Source organism: Dipodomys merriami, unplaced genomic scaffold, assembly GCF_024711535.1.
Source record: "Dipodomys merriami isolate MVZ:Mamm:240054 unplaced genomic scaffold, mDipMer1.0.p SCAF_94, whole genome shotgun sequence".
In the NCBI taxonomy this organism is placed as follows: Eukaryota; Metazoa; Chordata; class Mammalia; order Rodentia; family Heteromyidae; genus Dipodomys; species Dipodomys merriami.
Window position 1 is genome coordinate 3,898,674 of NW_027206557.1, and position 14,631 is coordinate 3,913,304.

At 50.5% G+C, this 14,631-nt stretch overlaps 1 protein-coding gene across 4 annotated transcripts in view; it reads left to right on the forward strand.

Moving 5' to 3' along the window:
• Positions 1-14,631, forward strand: part of Pde1c (phosphodiesterase 1C) — a 258,131-nt gene that overhangs the window by 32,091 nt on the left and 211,409 nt on the right. For all 4 annotated transcript variants that reach the window (XM_070014239.1, XM_070014241.1, XM_070014240.1 and 1 more), the window contains exon 2: positions 11,328-11,378. In XM_070014239.1, coding sequence (XP_069870340.1) covers positions 11,328-11,378 — 51 coding nt within the window. The remainder of the gene's footprint in view (positions 1-11,327; positions 11,379-14,631) is intronic.

A 14,631-nucleotide genomic window follows, 5' to 3' on the forward strand; every position in this document is an offset into this window, starting at 1 on the left:
AGAGCACTAGCCTTGAGCATAAAGAGGCCCAGGGACAGTGTCGAGTCCCTGAGTTGAAGCCCCATGATGGAAAAAAAAAATCCTATCTATCCAGATGCCAGTAGCTCATGCCTGTAATTCTACTCAGGAGGCTGATATCTGAGGATCATGGTTTGAAACTTACCCGGGAAGAAAAGTTTTTGAGACTATTATCTCTGAGTAATCACACATGAAAAAAGCTGGAAGTAGAGCTGTAGTCTAAATGGTAGAGTGCTGGCTTTGAGAAAAAAAGCTCAAGTACAGGGCCCAGATCTTGAGTTCAAATCCCAGGACCAGCACCAAAAAGAGAAAACAGGAAAAGAAAAAGAAAAAAGAAATCCTGAGAAAATCACATTTTTAAAAAATTTCCTTCCTTCCTTCCTTCCTTCCTTCCTTCCTTCCTTCCTTCCTTCCTTCCTTCCTCCTTTCCTTCCTTCCTTCCTCCCTCCCTCCCTCCCTTCCTTCCTTCTTCCCTCTCTCCCTCCCTCCTTCCCTCCCTCCTTCCTTCCTTCTTTCTTTCCCTTTTGCTTTCTGTGTGATGTGTTTATTCTGCCTGGAATTCAAAGCTGTGAACATCTTAGTTTATCCTCTGGATGAATAAGAATTCCAGCGCTCATTAACTTGCAGTGCTGACTCTGATATGTAGAATATTCCACCTATTTCTAGGTGGACAAGGACATTGCGTTGATGGTTTCATAATGAAGTACCAACACCAGCTAGAGCGAGCGTTCTCTTCCCTCCCACCTCTGCTGTTCAAGATCACCTCGGTTAATTTTGGACCATTGTTCTGCCTCATAAATTTTAGAACAAGCTTGTCAAGTTCTATGAAAAGCCTTGTAGGAATTTCTGATTTATTTATTCAACAACATTTCTGTATCACTTATTAGTGTCAGGCTTTTCAGATACTTACTCAGATGATCCCGACTCTCTTTATTTGTCCCAAGTCTTCTTGCTCAGGAGCACAGTTGCCTTCTTTATCACCTTTTAACTAAATTCCAAGCATATTCTCCATTATGCTCTTAATGGGATAGCTAGATTTATTTCTTGGCCCCTTGTAAAATTTTTGACAAGCTTGTAGAAGATACCATTTGAAAAGCTGCACCTTCTAATTGAAAAGTGTTCTAGTTGTGTATTGCTGGTATAAGGGAATCCGATAGGGATTTGTGCTGCTAACTCCTGAACAACAGCATCTGCTCTCTGGTACCATAATTTGATTTTTATTTTTCAAAGATTGCTGCGTGATAGAATCCTATCATATGTAAAAGTTTGAGACTGGCTTTTTCCACTCAGTGAGATGATGAGGAAATGCATCCCTGTGGTGGCCCACATCTGTAGTGTGCTCCTTCCTGTGGATGAGGGGTATTCCAGTGTGTAATGGAATGATGTTTGTCTGTTTACCCACTGAAGGAGATTTTGGTGTTTCCAAGTTTTGGGTGATTCGAGATAGAGGTACTACAAACATTTGTGGACATCTTTTGTGTAACTTTTTTTTAAATTATAGAAATATTTGGGTTAGGTGTATTTAATGTCGTTATAAAACAGTCAACGCTTTCTGGAATGTCTGCTCCATTTCACACTCTGCAGCAGTGGCTGATTCTAAAGTATAGATATAGAATCTATACTATAGAATCTCTATACTCTCTATTAGAATCTGTATACTATAGAATCTATTCTATAGTATCGAATCTATTGTGTTCTCTACTATAAATTCTATAGTATTATTCTTAGAATTTGTGTACGCTGAATAATGAAACATGTTTTCTTTTTACCATACTGGGATTTGAACTCAGGGCCTATGCTTGCTAGGCAAGTGCCACACCTCCAGCTCTTCTCTCTCTCTCTCTCTCTCTCTCTCTCTCTCTCTCTCTCTCTCTCTCTCTCTCTCTCTCTCTCTCTCTCTCTCTCTCTCTCCTCCCTTCCTCCCCCTCTCTGTTACTGGTTATTTTAAAAAATAGGGTCTTTCTTTCTGTCAGAGTATGCCCCTGGACTGCCATCTACCTAGTTTAGGCTTACAGTTGTAGCTGGGATTGAAGGCATGTGCCACCATGTTCCACTCCCCTCTGTTGAGATGCAGTCTTGCGGACTTTGCCCTCACACTATAAACCTCCCATTCTCAGGCTCTTAAGTAGTCAGGGTCCCATCTTTTTTTTTTTTTTTTTTTTTAATGCATTGACCTTTTCAGTGTTGGGGGACAGCTTTTCTCTGGCACCATTTATGTGAGTTCTTTTGTGTGTGTGTGTGTGTGCCAGTCCTGGGGCTTAAACTCAGGGCTTGGGCACTGTCCCTGAGCTTCTTTTGCTTAAGCCTAACACTCACCAATTGAGCCACAGCACCACTTCTGGCTTTTTCTGTATATGTGGTACTGAGGAATCGAACCCAGGGCTTCATGCATGCTAGACAAGCACTCTACCACTGAGCCACCTTCCCAGCCCTTGCATGAGTTCTTACCCATCTCTTCCTTGAGTGTGTGGCTCCCCATCTGCTCTCAGCACATTTCTCCTTTAAACAACTCTCCCTCCCTCCCGGTGCCCCTCCCCCCACCCCCAGTAGGGCTCTGTGATTTGCTCACCTGAGGTGGAGAGGTGATTTGCTCTCCTTCTTTGTGAGAATCTTGTCCCTGAGGCCAGACTGGTGAGGACGGAGTGAGGCTGGAGTTGGGGCGCCCTGGCAGTGGGGTGGGGAGCCCTGGAGGCTAACATCTTAGATCCTCAGCCTGTGCAGCAACTACCTGGCTCTTGAGCTGTGTGGACTCAGGTGGGAGGACCGTGGTCTGCGCTACGCCAGGCTGGCGTGAGGGTCTTCAGCACTGCTTACCATATCATTTCACAGATACCATAGGGACAGTGGGACCTGCAGAGAGGCTCTGGGGGGCCACCTAGGGCCTCAGACCGCCAGTCCAGAGGGTCTTAGGCCTCTAATTGTGCATGCTTGAGGCTTCCTGACCATCAGGAAGCTGAGTCCCTGGGGGGTCCCAAAATGGGCAGCAAGACAGGGCCAGGGCTCATGGCAGCTCAGAGGACGGATAGGGTTTGTTTGTTTTGGTCTGTGTGTGCCAGTCCTTGGACTTAAACTCTGAGCTTGAGTGCTGTCTCTGAGCTTTTGTGCTCAAGACGAGTATTCTACCACTTGAGCCACAGCTCCATTTCTGTCTTTTTTTTTCTTTTGGTAGTTTATAGTGGGGATAAGAGTTTTGTAGACTTTCTTGCCTGGACTGGCTTCAAGCCACAGCCCTCAGATCTCAGCCTCCTGAATAGCTAGGATTACAGGCATGAGTCACTGGCGCCTGGCTCAGAGTGTTTTAATTAGTGTCTTCCACAGAACAGCAAATGAAGGGCATGGATTTCCTCCCTGAGGTCTCTCTCCCTGGATTCCTGCTGCCCCACTGGAGCCCAGATAGGGCTGTTTCCAAGGGCTGTCACCATGGCTTCAGGGCTCCCAGGGAGCAGCGTACAGAGTCCGAGTCCTTCAGGGTGGATTCAGAGTGCTTCCACTTAGCAACTGTGCCCTCCCAGGACCCGCACAAGGCAGAGTCTGGTCCTGTCTGGGAGCAGCTCCCCTGCCCCTCCAGCCTCTACTCTCCAGCCTCCACCCTCTAGCCTCCACCCCAGGTCTTGAAGTTTAGAATTCTGATGGGTGTCAGGTGCAGGGGGCCCCACCCAGAAAAGAGGCAACGATTCTGCTACACAAGAAGGTTGGGACCACCCGACTGGATGATGTAGCTCTGGTCTTCTGTGATCAGAGCAACTTTACATGAAGGCCTGCCATGGTGCAGAATGGAGGTGCCCACGGTGTGTGCCTGCGGCGTGACCTTGTGACCTTGGGAGGCTCACATGCATTTTCTTCCAGTGCAAGGGGAAGATTTGAGGTGCACGATCGATTTCCCACGTATTTTCTCATTGGCAGGGGCTAAGTTACCTCCCCTCCCCTCTCCTCTCCTCCTTCTTCTTTCCTTCCCCCAGTGCCATGATTCTGTTATAGTTTCATCTTTGTGGACAGAGCTGTAGAGAACTTGGTATGGAGAGGCTGGGAAGGCATAAAGGCCTGGTGGGAGGGGTGAGGGATCTGGAGTCAGACAGCCGCCAGGCTGAGCCAACCTGGTCTCCCAGCTACTCCGCAGAGCCCTTGCTGACTGATCTGTGCTCTGCTATGCATGGGGAAATGATGTCCTCTCTGCTGTCCTCAGGAAATCCTCATGACACACACAGACCCCTGTGGTGAGTGTGGTGTGGCTTCCGAGTCATACAGCCGTGCAGCACGCAGCCAGGCCAGCTGTACACAGCAGCTGATGGTGCCCTGGGCGAGCTGCTCAGTCTCTTTAGACCTCCGTTTCCTCATCTGGATGCCCAGCATGGCAGGGAGTGAAGAGCAGTAGTGAAGCCAGGGGCTCTGAGGCCCTGACTATCCTTCGGTCCCTAGGAGCTCCCCTCTGGGACCAGCTCTTCAGAGCCAATCACTCTCTGGCTGCCCAGTGCATGGCAGAGGGTGGCTGGGTGTTTCCAGCTGTGGAGTCCCACCGTGCTGGAGCAGTGGAACACAGCCTCTGCCTGCCCTGCAGGGGCAGAGCCTGGGCGCAGCCCATTACTTGGCCACACGGAACAGCCTGGTTGCTAGGTAGAGGAGTGGCCCAGGAGATGCCGAAGGCGCAGGCAGCCTGGAGGAGGTATCCCAGGGACCCTCTACAGGAGAGGGGCGTCCAAGCCCAACATTGCTCTACCCAGATCCAGAGCAGAAGACCGTTTCATCCACAGGGTCTGGCTGAGACCTGTGGGGCCTGTGTGGGGGAGCGGTAAAGCTGTCTTGGGCTAGGCCGGGCTCAACTGTCACCACAACCTGCACTTGGTCTCACTACTGGGCACTCCTGGACAGATGCCGAAACCCTTCTGAGCCTTAGTTGTGCCATTCATGAGACAGAAATAATCACACTGCCTCTGAGCATACCCACTTGTGAAAATAGCATGCCAGTGTGTTCTAGGACCCGGCCTGGTGGTCCATTCCAAGGTCAGCCCCCGGCCCCTGAGTGCGGCCATCTGCCGCGTTGCCCATTCCTGTCTTTCCTTGTGCTGTCCCTCTGTAGGGTCACAGTACCTGTACCACGTGGGTCGGGAGAAGCTCCCTGACCGCCCTTTCCCCCCTTCAAGTTTCCTGGGCCTCTCCGTTTTTGAGCTCTTGGAGATGCTAAGTGCCCAGCATAGCGTGAAGGCTCCTACCTCACTCTGTCCCCGGGGGAGGAAGCAGGGTCACCTGGCTATGGAGTGTTGCTGAGGGTCTCTGAGATCACGTTGTCACCAGGCTGCAGTCACCTGAAGGCTGGAGAGGGACTGGGGCCTGTTCCCCAGGGGCCACTCCAGTGGCACGGGCTGTGGTCAGCAGCCTCATCCTGCCTCTGTGGGGCTGTCTGCCGGGCAGCCTGAGTTTCCTCTCCACCTGGCTCTACAGAGGTGCCATGGTGTGCCACCCCTGTCACCTTCCAGGCTGGTGGGTCCTATAGGGCCACGGGGCCATGGGAAGCTGCCAAGGGGGTCACCGTGGAGGTCAAGCCTGCCTTTCCTCTGTGACATGAGGGGTCATGGTCTTATTCACGGTGTGGTCCTGTGGCTCAGTCACATGCCAGCTGGGTGCTAGGAACAGACACCCAGGACCCTGCCACACAGAGTGCCAGGGAGTGGACTTACAGCTGCCTCACTGGTCATGATCAGATGCATTCTGCACACGCGCTGCAGAGGGAAGGAGGGGAGGAAATGGGGCCAGGCGCAGCAAAAGGGGCCTGGTGTGGTCTGCATGGTCCTTTTGCCCGGTGTCTCCACTGTTTTCATGTTCTCCTCTGTACGCTTCCTCTTGGAGCCACGTGTGGGTTTCTTCCCTGAACTTTGTGCAGGCAGTGTTTAGGCCCCGGGCTCCATCCATTCTTCACTTTCAGGAATCTATGCTTTGGCTAGGCTTAGACTAGCAGTAAGTCCCCTAAATACTGTTGGGGAGAGGGGGTGGTAAAGGAGGTTGAGGGATATCTGTGCTCTCATCAGGGTATCATGGAGAACTCTACTGAGAAAGTAGCACCACCAAAGCAGAGGTGCTCACAGCAGCCTGGGGGCTGAGTCTCCCCATTGGCCCCTCATCCTGGGTCTTTGGGAGCGGAAGGCTCAGACCTGTGAGCAGGTCTGAGCACTCTTTTCTCCAGTAACAAGGAAAGGTAACTGGGTCCTTATTCTCACCCTTTCTTCCTGTGGGGTGTGTGTGTGTGTGTGTGTGTGTGTGTGTGTGTGTGTGTGTGTGTGTGTGTGTGTGTGTGTGTGTGTGTGTGTGTGTGTGTGTGTGTGTGTGTGTGTGTGTCATGTCAGCCACCTGTCTTCCTGTAGTTGCTCACCTGGGAAGGTCACTGGGTCAGGACTGGAGCTTGTGGTAAGAGAGATGCCAGCCAGCACCTTGGACTGGGCCCCCTAGAAAGCTGGCACCCAGGTGGATTTCCTCCTAGGAAGCCAGCACCCCAGGGCAGCTGGCTGCTCCTGTGTTTGCCCCTCCCACCTCCCAGCTGCGTTTATGCTCCCCCAGCTGCCACCACTTTCAAAACAAGTCTGGCACTGTTGTGGGTGCTACTTTTGGTTACAAAGCACTGTGCACCTGCCCAGCCCTCCACCACAACTGTTTGGCCCACCTTTCCCAACATGGCCCCCTGCCCTCTCTGATGGCCTGGATTGGGCGGGGGGCTTGGCTGAGGCTGCAGAGTCTGCCTCTGGTAGGGACCCAGCCCTCTGCATGAGCTCCATGCTCTCATTGGCCTCCATGCAGCTCTCTGCCTTGAGATCTGTGGCTGGGCATCCAAGGAGGAAAGGCACCCAGCAGACACCGTCACCTCGAAGCCTGCTGTGAAGACAGTGACATGCCCAAGTAGCTTCTGGGGGCACCTCTTAAAGCCCCGAGGCCTGTCCTTGCTCACAGGGACTCAGCCTCAGTGGACCTGAGAAGGATGAGGGGACTCACCACACCTTCATCAAGCTAGTATCCTACTGCCACAGTGGGTAAAGCAGAGGCATAGTGCTCTTCCTCCTCCCCTCCCTCCCCCCCTCCCTCCTTCCCATACTTGTCCCCTCACTCGACTCCAGCTCTCAGTGTCGAAGGTCCAAAGTGATATGAAACAGATTTTTCACTACCCACTTGTCTCCTAATGACCCTCATAGCTGCCTGTTGCCCACCAGTGGCAATTCCCTAAGGCAGAGACATGCCTTGGTTCTGGACATTAATGAGGATATAGCAGCATTCCCCAAAGATGAGGGAGGGGTGACTAAACTGTGCCCTTTCTTAGGCTTCCAAGCCTGATGATGGGGCCCAGAAAGGCCCTGTTCACTGGTTGGGGTGTGGTCTAGTGCCAGGAGTTTGTCAATGTCCCCAGGCCATTCCCTTCCAGTCTGTGGCCTAGGACATGGGGGAGGGGAGGGAGAGACAAACCTCTGGAAGATTCCAGGAAGCTTTAGGCACTCTGGAATCTGTGATCCCAGACTACTCTGAAATCTGAGTCTAGAATGTATTTTACCTATGTGTGCATTTTGCACATGTAACATATATATGCATACATAAGTGAACAAAATCATAACACATATGCACTCCTGGGAAAGAGTAATAGCCAGTTGTTTTTGATTACTTTGATAAAATATTTTTCCTTCTGTGGGGGGCAGGGAAGGAGGGGGTGATGGGTGAATATGATGGAAGTATCGTGTGTGTGTGTGTGTGTGTGTGTGTGTGTGTGTATGCGTGAAACAGCGGAATGAAACTCACTAAGAACTCTTAGGAGCCATTAACAAGGAACATTGCAGACAGCACGGATCAGATCAAGTTCATTGTGTGCATGTTTGTAACTATCAGAATGAAATTCCTCTGTTTTAATTTATGCTCATAAAAACACAAACACAGCTGGGCACCAGTGGCTCACACCTGTAATCCTAGTTACTCAGGAGGCTGAGATCTGAGGATTGCAGTTCAAAGCCAGCCCATGCAGGAAAGTCCATGAGACTCTTATCTCCAATAAACCACCAGAAAACTGGAGGTGTCTCTGTGGCTCAAGTGGTAGAGTGCTAGCCTTGAGCTGAAGAGCTGAGGGATAGCGCCCAGGCCTAGAGTTCCAGTCCCACGACTGGCCAAAAAAATAAAGTAAAATAAAAACACAAACACTACTGGGCATCTGGCTCATGCCTGTAATCCTAGCTACTTAGGAGGCTGAGATCTGAGAATCAAGGTTTGAAGCCAGCCTGGGCAGGAAAGTCCATGAGATTCTTATCTCCAATTGACCAACAAAAAAGCTGGAAGTATAGCTGTGGCTCAAGCTAGAGCACTAGCCTTGAGTGCAAAAGTTTGTGGCCAGAGCCCAGGCCCTGAGTTCAAGTCCCAGAAATGGCACAAAATAAATAATAAATAGTAAAAGTATTTTTCTGGTTATAAAACTAAGCAATATTTATTATAAGCCATTAAGTTTATCTGAAAAAAGTATTTAAAAAGTCAGAAAGCTTCCCAACCTCCAGCACAGGGGAAGTAAGGTTCCTGTCCCCTCTCTGATGGAGTTTTTACTTCTATGTCTGCATCTATGCACATTCAGAGTGTGTCTCACTCTTGGATTGGCAGCTTGTGTTTGATACAGCAGCATGGCACATGAACTTTCCATCCATCTGCCCCATTACTTTCAGAGCATCTTGCCAAATGCAAGCTCTACTTGCACCTGACAAATGGAACCTGTCATCCCAGCGATGCGGGAAGTGTGAAAAGAAGGATCCAGAACCAGCAGGCCTGGGCAAGACCAAGAGCAAGACCTCCTGGGCGGTGGTGGCTGATAGTTTGGAGCAGCCATGACCAATACTGCATACCAGATGATCAGCAGCAGGGTGCAGGTTTCTGGGGCGGGAGGTATTGAACAAACCCTGCCCTGTGCATTTAACAAGTGTTCCAGGGAGGTGCATGATGTCCTCTGGTTCAAGAACCACAGATCTGGAAGGGGCATCAGGGATGGAGGTGGTAAAGGGAGTGGTTGGCCTGGATCTCAAAGGATGGGCAGGAGTTGGCCAGCTAGATGTCCCCAGGGGAGGGGCAAAAGGCCTGGGTGGGGAGGGGAGAGGTGGGAAGAGTGGTTTTAAGGTCAGCAGCAGTCCTGGTGGGTGATGGCTCTGACAGATGCTCTAGCAAAAAGAGCTAGCTGTTCTGGACACACGTATTAAAGACTTTGTCCGCTAGGTGGCACTGTGGGAAGTTAAACTTCAAGAAGTTGGGCCTGATGGGGGAGGGTGCTCTTAGCTAAACTTTTAGAAGTTGGGCCTGGTTTGGGGGGAAGGTGGTGCGTGCTCTTTGGGGAGAAGGGCAGGATTGTGGCCTCACTTACCTCCTCCTCAGATTGCGGCTTGCTGGCAGTGAGTAGAGTGGTTTTTCTCTGCCAAGGACACCCTCTTACCATCAAGAAACCCCATGAAGGCCTAGAACAATGAACCTACTTGATGGTGTGCTAGAAACAGAGGGAAAATGAACTTTCCTCTCTGAGAATAAGTTGTCTCCGTGGGTGTGGTGGTGCTGGAAAGATGTCTGTGCCACTGTCCCAGTAGCAGCATTGCCTGTGGGCCAGGTGTTTATTCCAGCCATCAGAGCTGGGTTGTGTCTGTGGGCATGGGGCTTCAAGACCTGCACCTGTAGGAAACCAGTGCTGGGGGTGGGTGGGTGCAGGGAACTCTGATGGCACCCACAGACCTAAGTCTTGAACTCTGCTTCTCCTGCGTGAGCGGATCTGGGACACACTCCCACCTTGGCAAGGGTGGGAGGGTGTGGGGGTCTCAGGCTGAGTGTGAAGCTCTGAGTCACTCTTGTCTTCACCACAAGGTGGCCTTTGCAACTCTGCTTCTGAAGCAGGCCATCAGTGTTTGCCGCAAAGATCTTGAAGAAAATGAGAGAGAGAAAAATACCATCTCATTTTTTTTTCTTCTTCTATGGTGCCTAAAGGAAACAATTTTCTGGTTGTGGTAGCATATACATTTGTAATTCCAGCTATGGATGGGAGAGGCTTAGGTGGGAGGATTGTGGTCTGAGGCTGCCCTGGGCAAAAAACACAAGAGTCTGTCCCCAAATAAACAAACATGAAAAGGGCTGAGGCTATCCCTTGACAGGTAGAGTGTCAAAACCATATGTGTATATTTCACACACACACACACACACACACACACACACACACACACACACACAGAGGAGTTAGAGCTGGGGCTCGCTTGATAGTGTGCTTGCCTTGTAAATGCAAGGTCCTGAGTTCAAACCCTCAAACCACTGCCACAAAAACAACAGAACAAAAACAGCCAGACAAGCCATCTGTGATTCATTCCTCTTCCTTTCCCCACTTGTTTCCCTCTGTGATACCATAACCTTGAGTCTGGAAAACTCTTGCCACTACCTGAGTTTCTCAAGTGCTGGGAGCAAGTCATGTTTCCCACACTCACCCGAGTGAGAGGATACGAAGGCCTGATTACAATTTTCACCTGGGAACGCCCGGCCCCTGGTCCAGGCTGTGAAGTCCCCCTGCTTAGGCAGGAATAGAAATGAGAATCTCTTGGTTGAGGAAGGAAACAAGATGCCCATTTCTCACAGGTGGCCCTGTACCCTTGGATAAGTTGAGAATATTTTCCTTTTTAAAGTGTTCGGTACAGGGCCAAGTTATCCCATTTTCTCCCTGATCTCAAATTGAGGGAGGTGTTGGGGAGCTGGATGTGCTCCATGTGCTGGATGTGCCTTCACTGCCCCCTGCTGGCCAATCTTAGACATGTCTCCTCTATAACAGTGAAGTAAGCTGACACAATGCCGGGGAATACATACATAGGATTGCCAGATTTACAAAAGTAGCCTGAGATTGAATTTGTTGAATGAAAAATCATCCAAAACATAGTGAGCTTTAAAACATCTACCTTTGCAGACATGGCTCTGTTCATTCTTTGTGAAAGGATGTACTGAATTCAGGACATTTCTTCCGTATGGCCAAGGCCATTTCTCTCTCCCGCAGTGAGGGCTCTTCCAGCAAGCATCTGCACCCTCCCTGAGCCTTGAGTGCTGTTTTTGATCTAAGCAGAGACAGTGTTCCTCCTGTTGGTGGCTGTGGTGTTCTTTCAGTTGTTTATGTCGGCCTTCAGTGTGGACCCTAAACAACTCAGTATCATCTTTCTGGGAATGAAAAGTGAGATTTAAAGTGAGTCAAACTTAGCATTTCTACCTGATCATGCTTTCTTCCTTTTCTCCACAGCTTAGGCCTGTTCTGTGGACACACGTGCTTTGTTCTTAATTATATCTTATTTTTTTTATTCCAGTTGCAAATGAAGCTGGAGACAAGAATGCCAGGCCGCTTGCCCGCTTCTCCCGTGAGTACATTTGTTTTGCTCTCTCAGAACACCTTGGTTTCCCAGAGCCCACCCTTGTGTGGCTCACCCTGTTAGCCCTGTTAGAACAGAACCATCGTTTCCCAAATAAGTTTTATCCCACAGCTCAAGGAGGATGGTGAATATGCTCCTGTTCCTTTCTTTTCAAGGATGGTCCAGTAAATGAATACCCTGGGGCCATAACTGAGCCCTGCAGGGGGTAGCGTGTGCCCCTTGGGGAGTTCCTGACTCTGTCAGAGGGGGAGGAGGGGAGGGCAGTCCTGAAGCCTGAAGCTGGGAGCCCCTGTGTGGATAAAGAAGGCTCATCTTGCACGTGGCTTCTGTGACTTCTAAGCTGTGTGGCTGAGTTGGAAGAATACTTCCCACTTGATAACTTATTACCTGGAGATCAGTAAGGATGTGAGAAAATGCATATAACAGACAGAGACAGAGAGAGACAGAGACAGAGACAGAGACAGAAACAGAGACACAAAGAGAGACAGAGAAAAGAGAGAAAGAGAGAGGGGGGAGAGAGAGATACTTGGTGCAGTGTCCTGGAAGAAGTCATGTGTTGCATTAGCTCCCAAGTCTTTGGTCGCCTGCACACAGAGGGAAACACAGGTCTTTTAGGGAGGAACATGAAATCTCAGCGCATCATTTTGAACTGATGTTGGTTCACCGTGGGAATGCAGTGTGCAGCCAGCCACACAGACAGATGCAAAAGCCCCGCCAGCTTGTGTGGAGTGCGATCTGACCATGGAGCATGGAGCAGGAACTGTACTATGTGGTTTGGGGCCCTGTGGTCCAGAGAAGCCTCTGGGTAGGGGGAGGCGCTGCTGGAGTTGGTGCTGCTGGTGGTCTACACAGTGCTTCCTGAGCCTTAGGTCCTGCCTGAGGCCTCCTACCTGTCTGGCTCTCCCTTTGACTTGTGATGAGTCTGACTTCAGTTGGGATCATGTCCCTGGTAGCCACAGGAGAGGCAGAGCTGGGAAGTCGGATTTCACCCCTGTCCCTCAAAAACTGCAGAAGAATGAAATGTCTAGGAGGATGGGGAGTCATGGATAACCTTGAGTTGAGGTAATCCAGGGCAGCTTGGCCTTGATGGCTAGCTGGTTTATGAATACCAGGAGCTTGGCTGCCCTGGGTGGGAGCCTGTGTGCAAGGGTGTGGAGGGTACAGAAGAAAGAAACACAATGGTCATGAGGGAATAAAGACCACGTGTAGTATTGGGTAAGGCCACAGGGAGGCAGGATGGTGCCAACTTCCACCTGTTTATCCACTCTAGACCTACCAGAGGCTGTTACCATGGGTCAGCATCTCCCACCCTGTGTATGTGGGGGTGGGGGTGGGGGAAGGGGAGAGGGATTACTGCCCCAAATCTTGTAGTTGGTCAGTTCTATCCTGTAATTTTAACTGCCTCCCTAAATGAGTGGAGAATAATTTCTCCTTGAGAAAAGCAATTATGGAAAAAAATAATAGTATCAAAAGCAGGGGAACTGGAGGCTTGGAGACTCACAGCAACACCTTCAGCATATGCTTCCTGCTTTGGAGGGGGCATCCAGGGGTCCTGTGGATGAGCTGGACTGAGCAGGGAGAGACAGCACTTGGTTGGTGTGGGCTGGATGAACCATCCCTTCTTCTGGCAGAGGTGGGCAAGGGAATGTGCTGTGTGCCTGGGAAGGGTAGAGGGTGGGGCACTGTTATGTGGCCGTGCCCAGGTGTGGCTACCCAGGGAAGGTTTAGCCTGAGCTGCACTACTAGGAACTTGGCCTGGAGAAGATAGATTATGGAAGATGGGCAAGAGTTTGAATGGAGGGCTGGGCTGGTGGCTGGGATTTCTGTGTTCTCAGGGCCTCATGCTCAACAATAGTCAAGACCTCTCACCTCTGCTTCCCATGTTTCTCAGTAAAAAGTTGTATTGTTAAGGCAGGTGCTGGTGGCTCACACCTGTAATCCTAGCTACTCAGGAGGCTGAGATCTGAGGATTGCCAGCTTGGGCAGGAAAGTCTGTGAGACTCTCTCTCTCTCTCTCTCTCTCTCTCTCTCTATCTCTCTCTCTCTCTCTCTCTCTCTCTCTCTCTCTCTCTCTCTCTGTTAGTCATGGGGCTTGAACTCTGGCTTGGGTACTGTCTTGGCGCTCTTCCGCTCAAGGTGAGCGCTCTACTGCTTGAGCCACAGCACCACTTCTGGTTTTCTACTGGTTTCTAGTTATCTCCAATAATGGAGATAAGGGTCTCATGGACTTTTCTACCCATGCTGGCTTTGAACCATGATCCTCAGATCTCAGCCTCCTGAGTAGCTAGGATTACAAGTGTGAACCACCAGCGCCCAGCCCTGTGAGACTCTGATCTCCAATTAACCCCCAAAAAGCAGGAAGTGGAGCTGTGGCTCAAGTAGTGGAGCACCAGCCTTGAGCACAAAAGCTCAGAGAGCGCCTGGGCCCTGGGTTCAAGCCCCAGGACTGGCATATACACAAAAAAAGTTATGCTGATGATGGTAGCTATAAGATTTCTACATATCAGGGGCTTAGAGGCAACCATCGAGCAGAGTCCTGTGCACATCACAGCCTTGGAGAACCAAGGCTCCAGGGGACCAGGTGTGTGGTGGAGACAGGGGCAGAGTCAGAGGTGGATCAGGGCAGAGTCATGAGCCGGACCTAGGCAGAACCTGGTCAGGGGCGGAGCCATGATTGGGTGGAGTCAGGGGTGGAGTCATGGGCTGGGTCAGGGCAGAACCTGGGAGGGGGCGGGGCTAGGGCAGAGCTGCCCAGTGCTCTAGTTCGATTTATGTATTTCTGCAGTCTGCTATGGAGAACTCCATGGATGTAAGACAGCATAAGTGTCCTTACCAGATAACAGTACACGACTGTGAGGTAACAATACACCAGTGTGGCTGTTATTTCAGTCTTTCTGGAAGGTGTGGGGGCTGGTGGGGTGGGAGAGGAACCCAAAATCTCACCTCCCACCCCCTTGAATTGTCAGCACACTTGAATCATATCTCAGCCCAGCTTTTTGTTGGTCATTTTAGAGATGGAGTCTCATAGACTTCCCTGCCTGGGCTGGCTTTGAACCTCAGGCCTCCTGATTTTAGCATTCTGAGTAACCAGGATTATCAGCCTAGCTCCCTGGTGCCTGGAAATTCCTGCCATTTTATACATAAATGAGATACAGTATGTTTTCTGCCAGGTCCCTAGTTCACAGGGAAGGCCAGAGAGATGCAGCCAGGCTGCTGAACTCGGAGTAGCGTCTCCTTTACC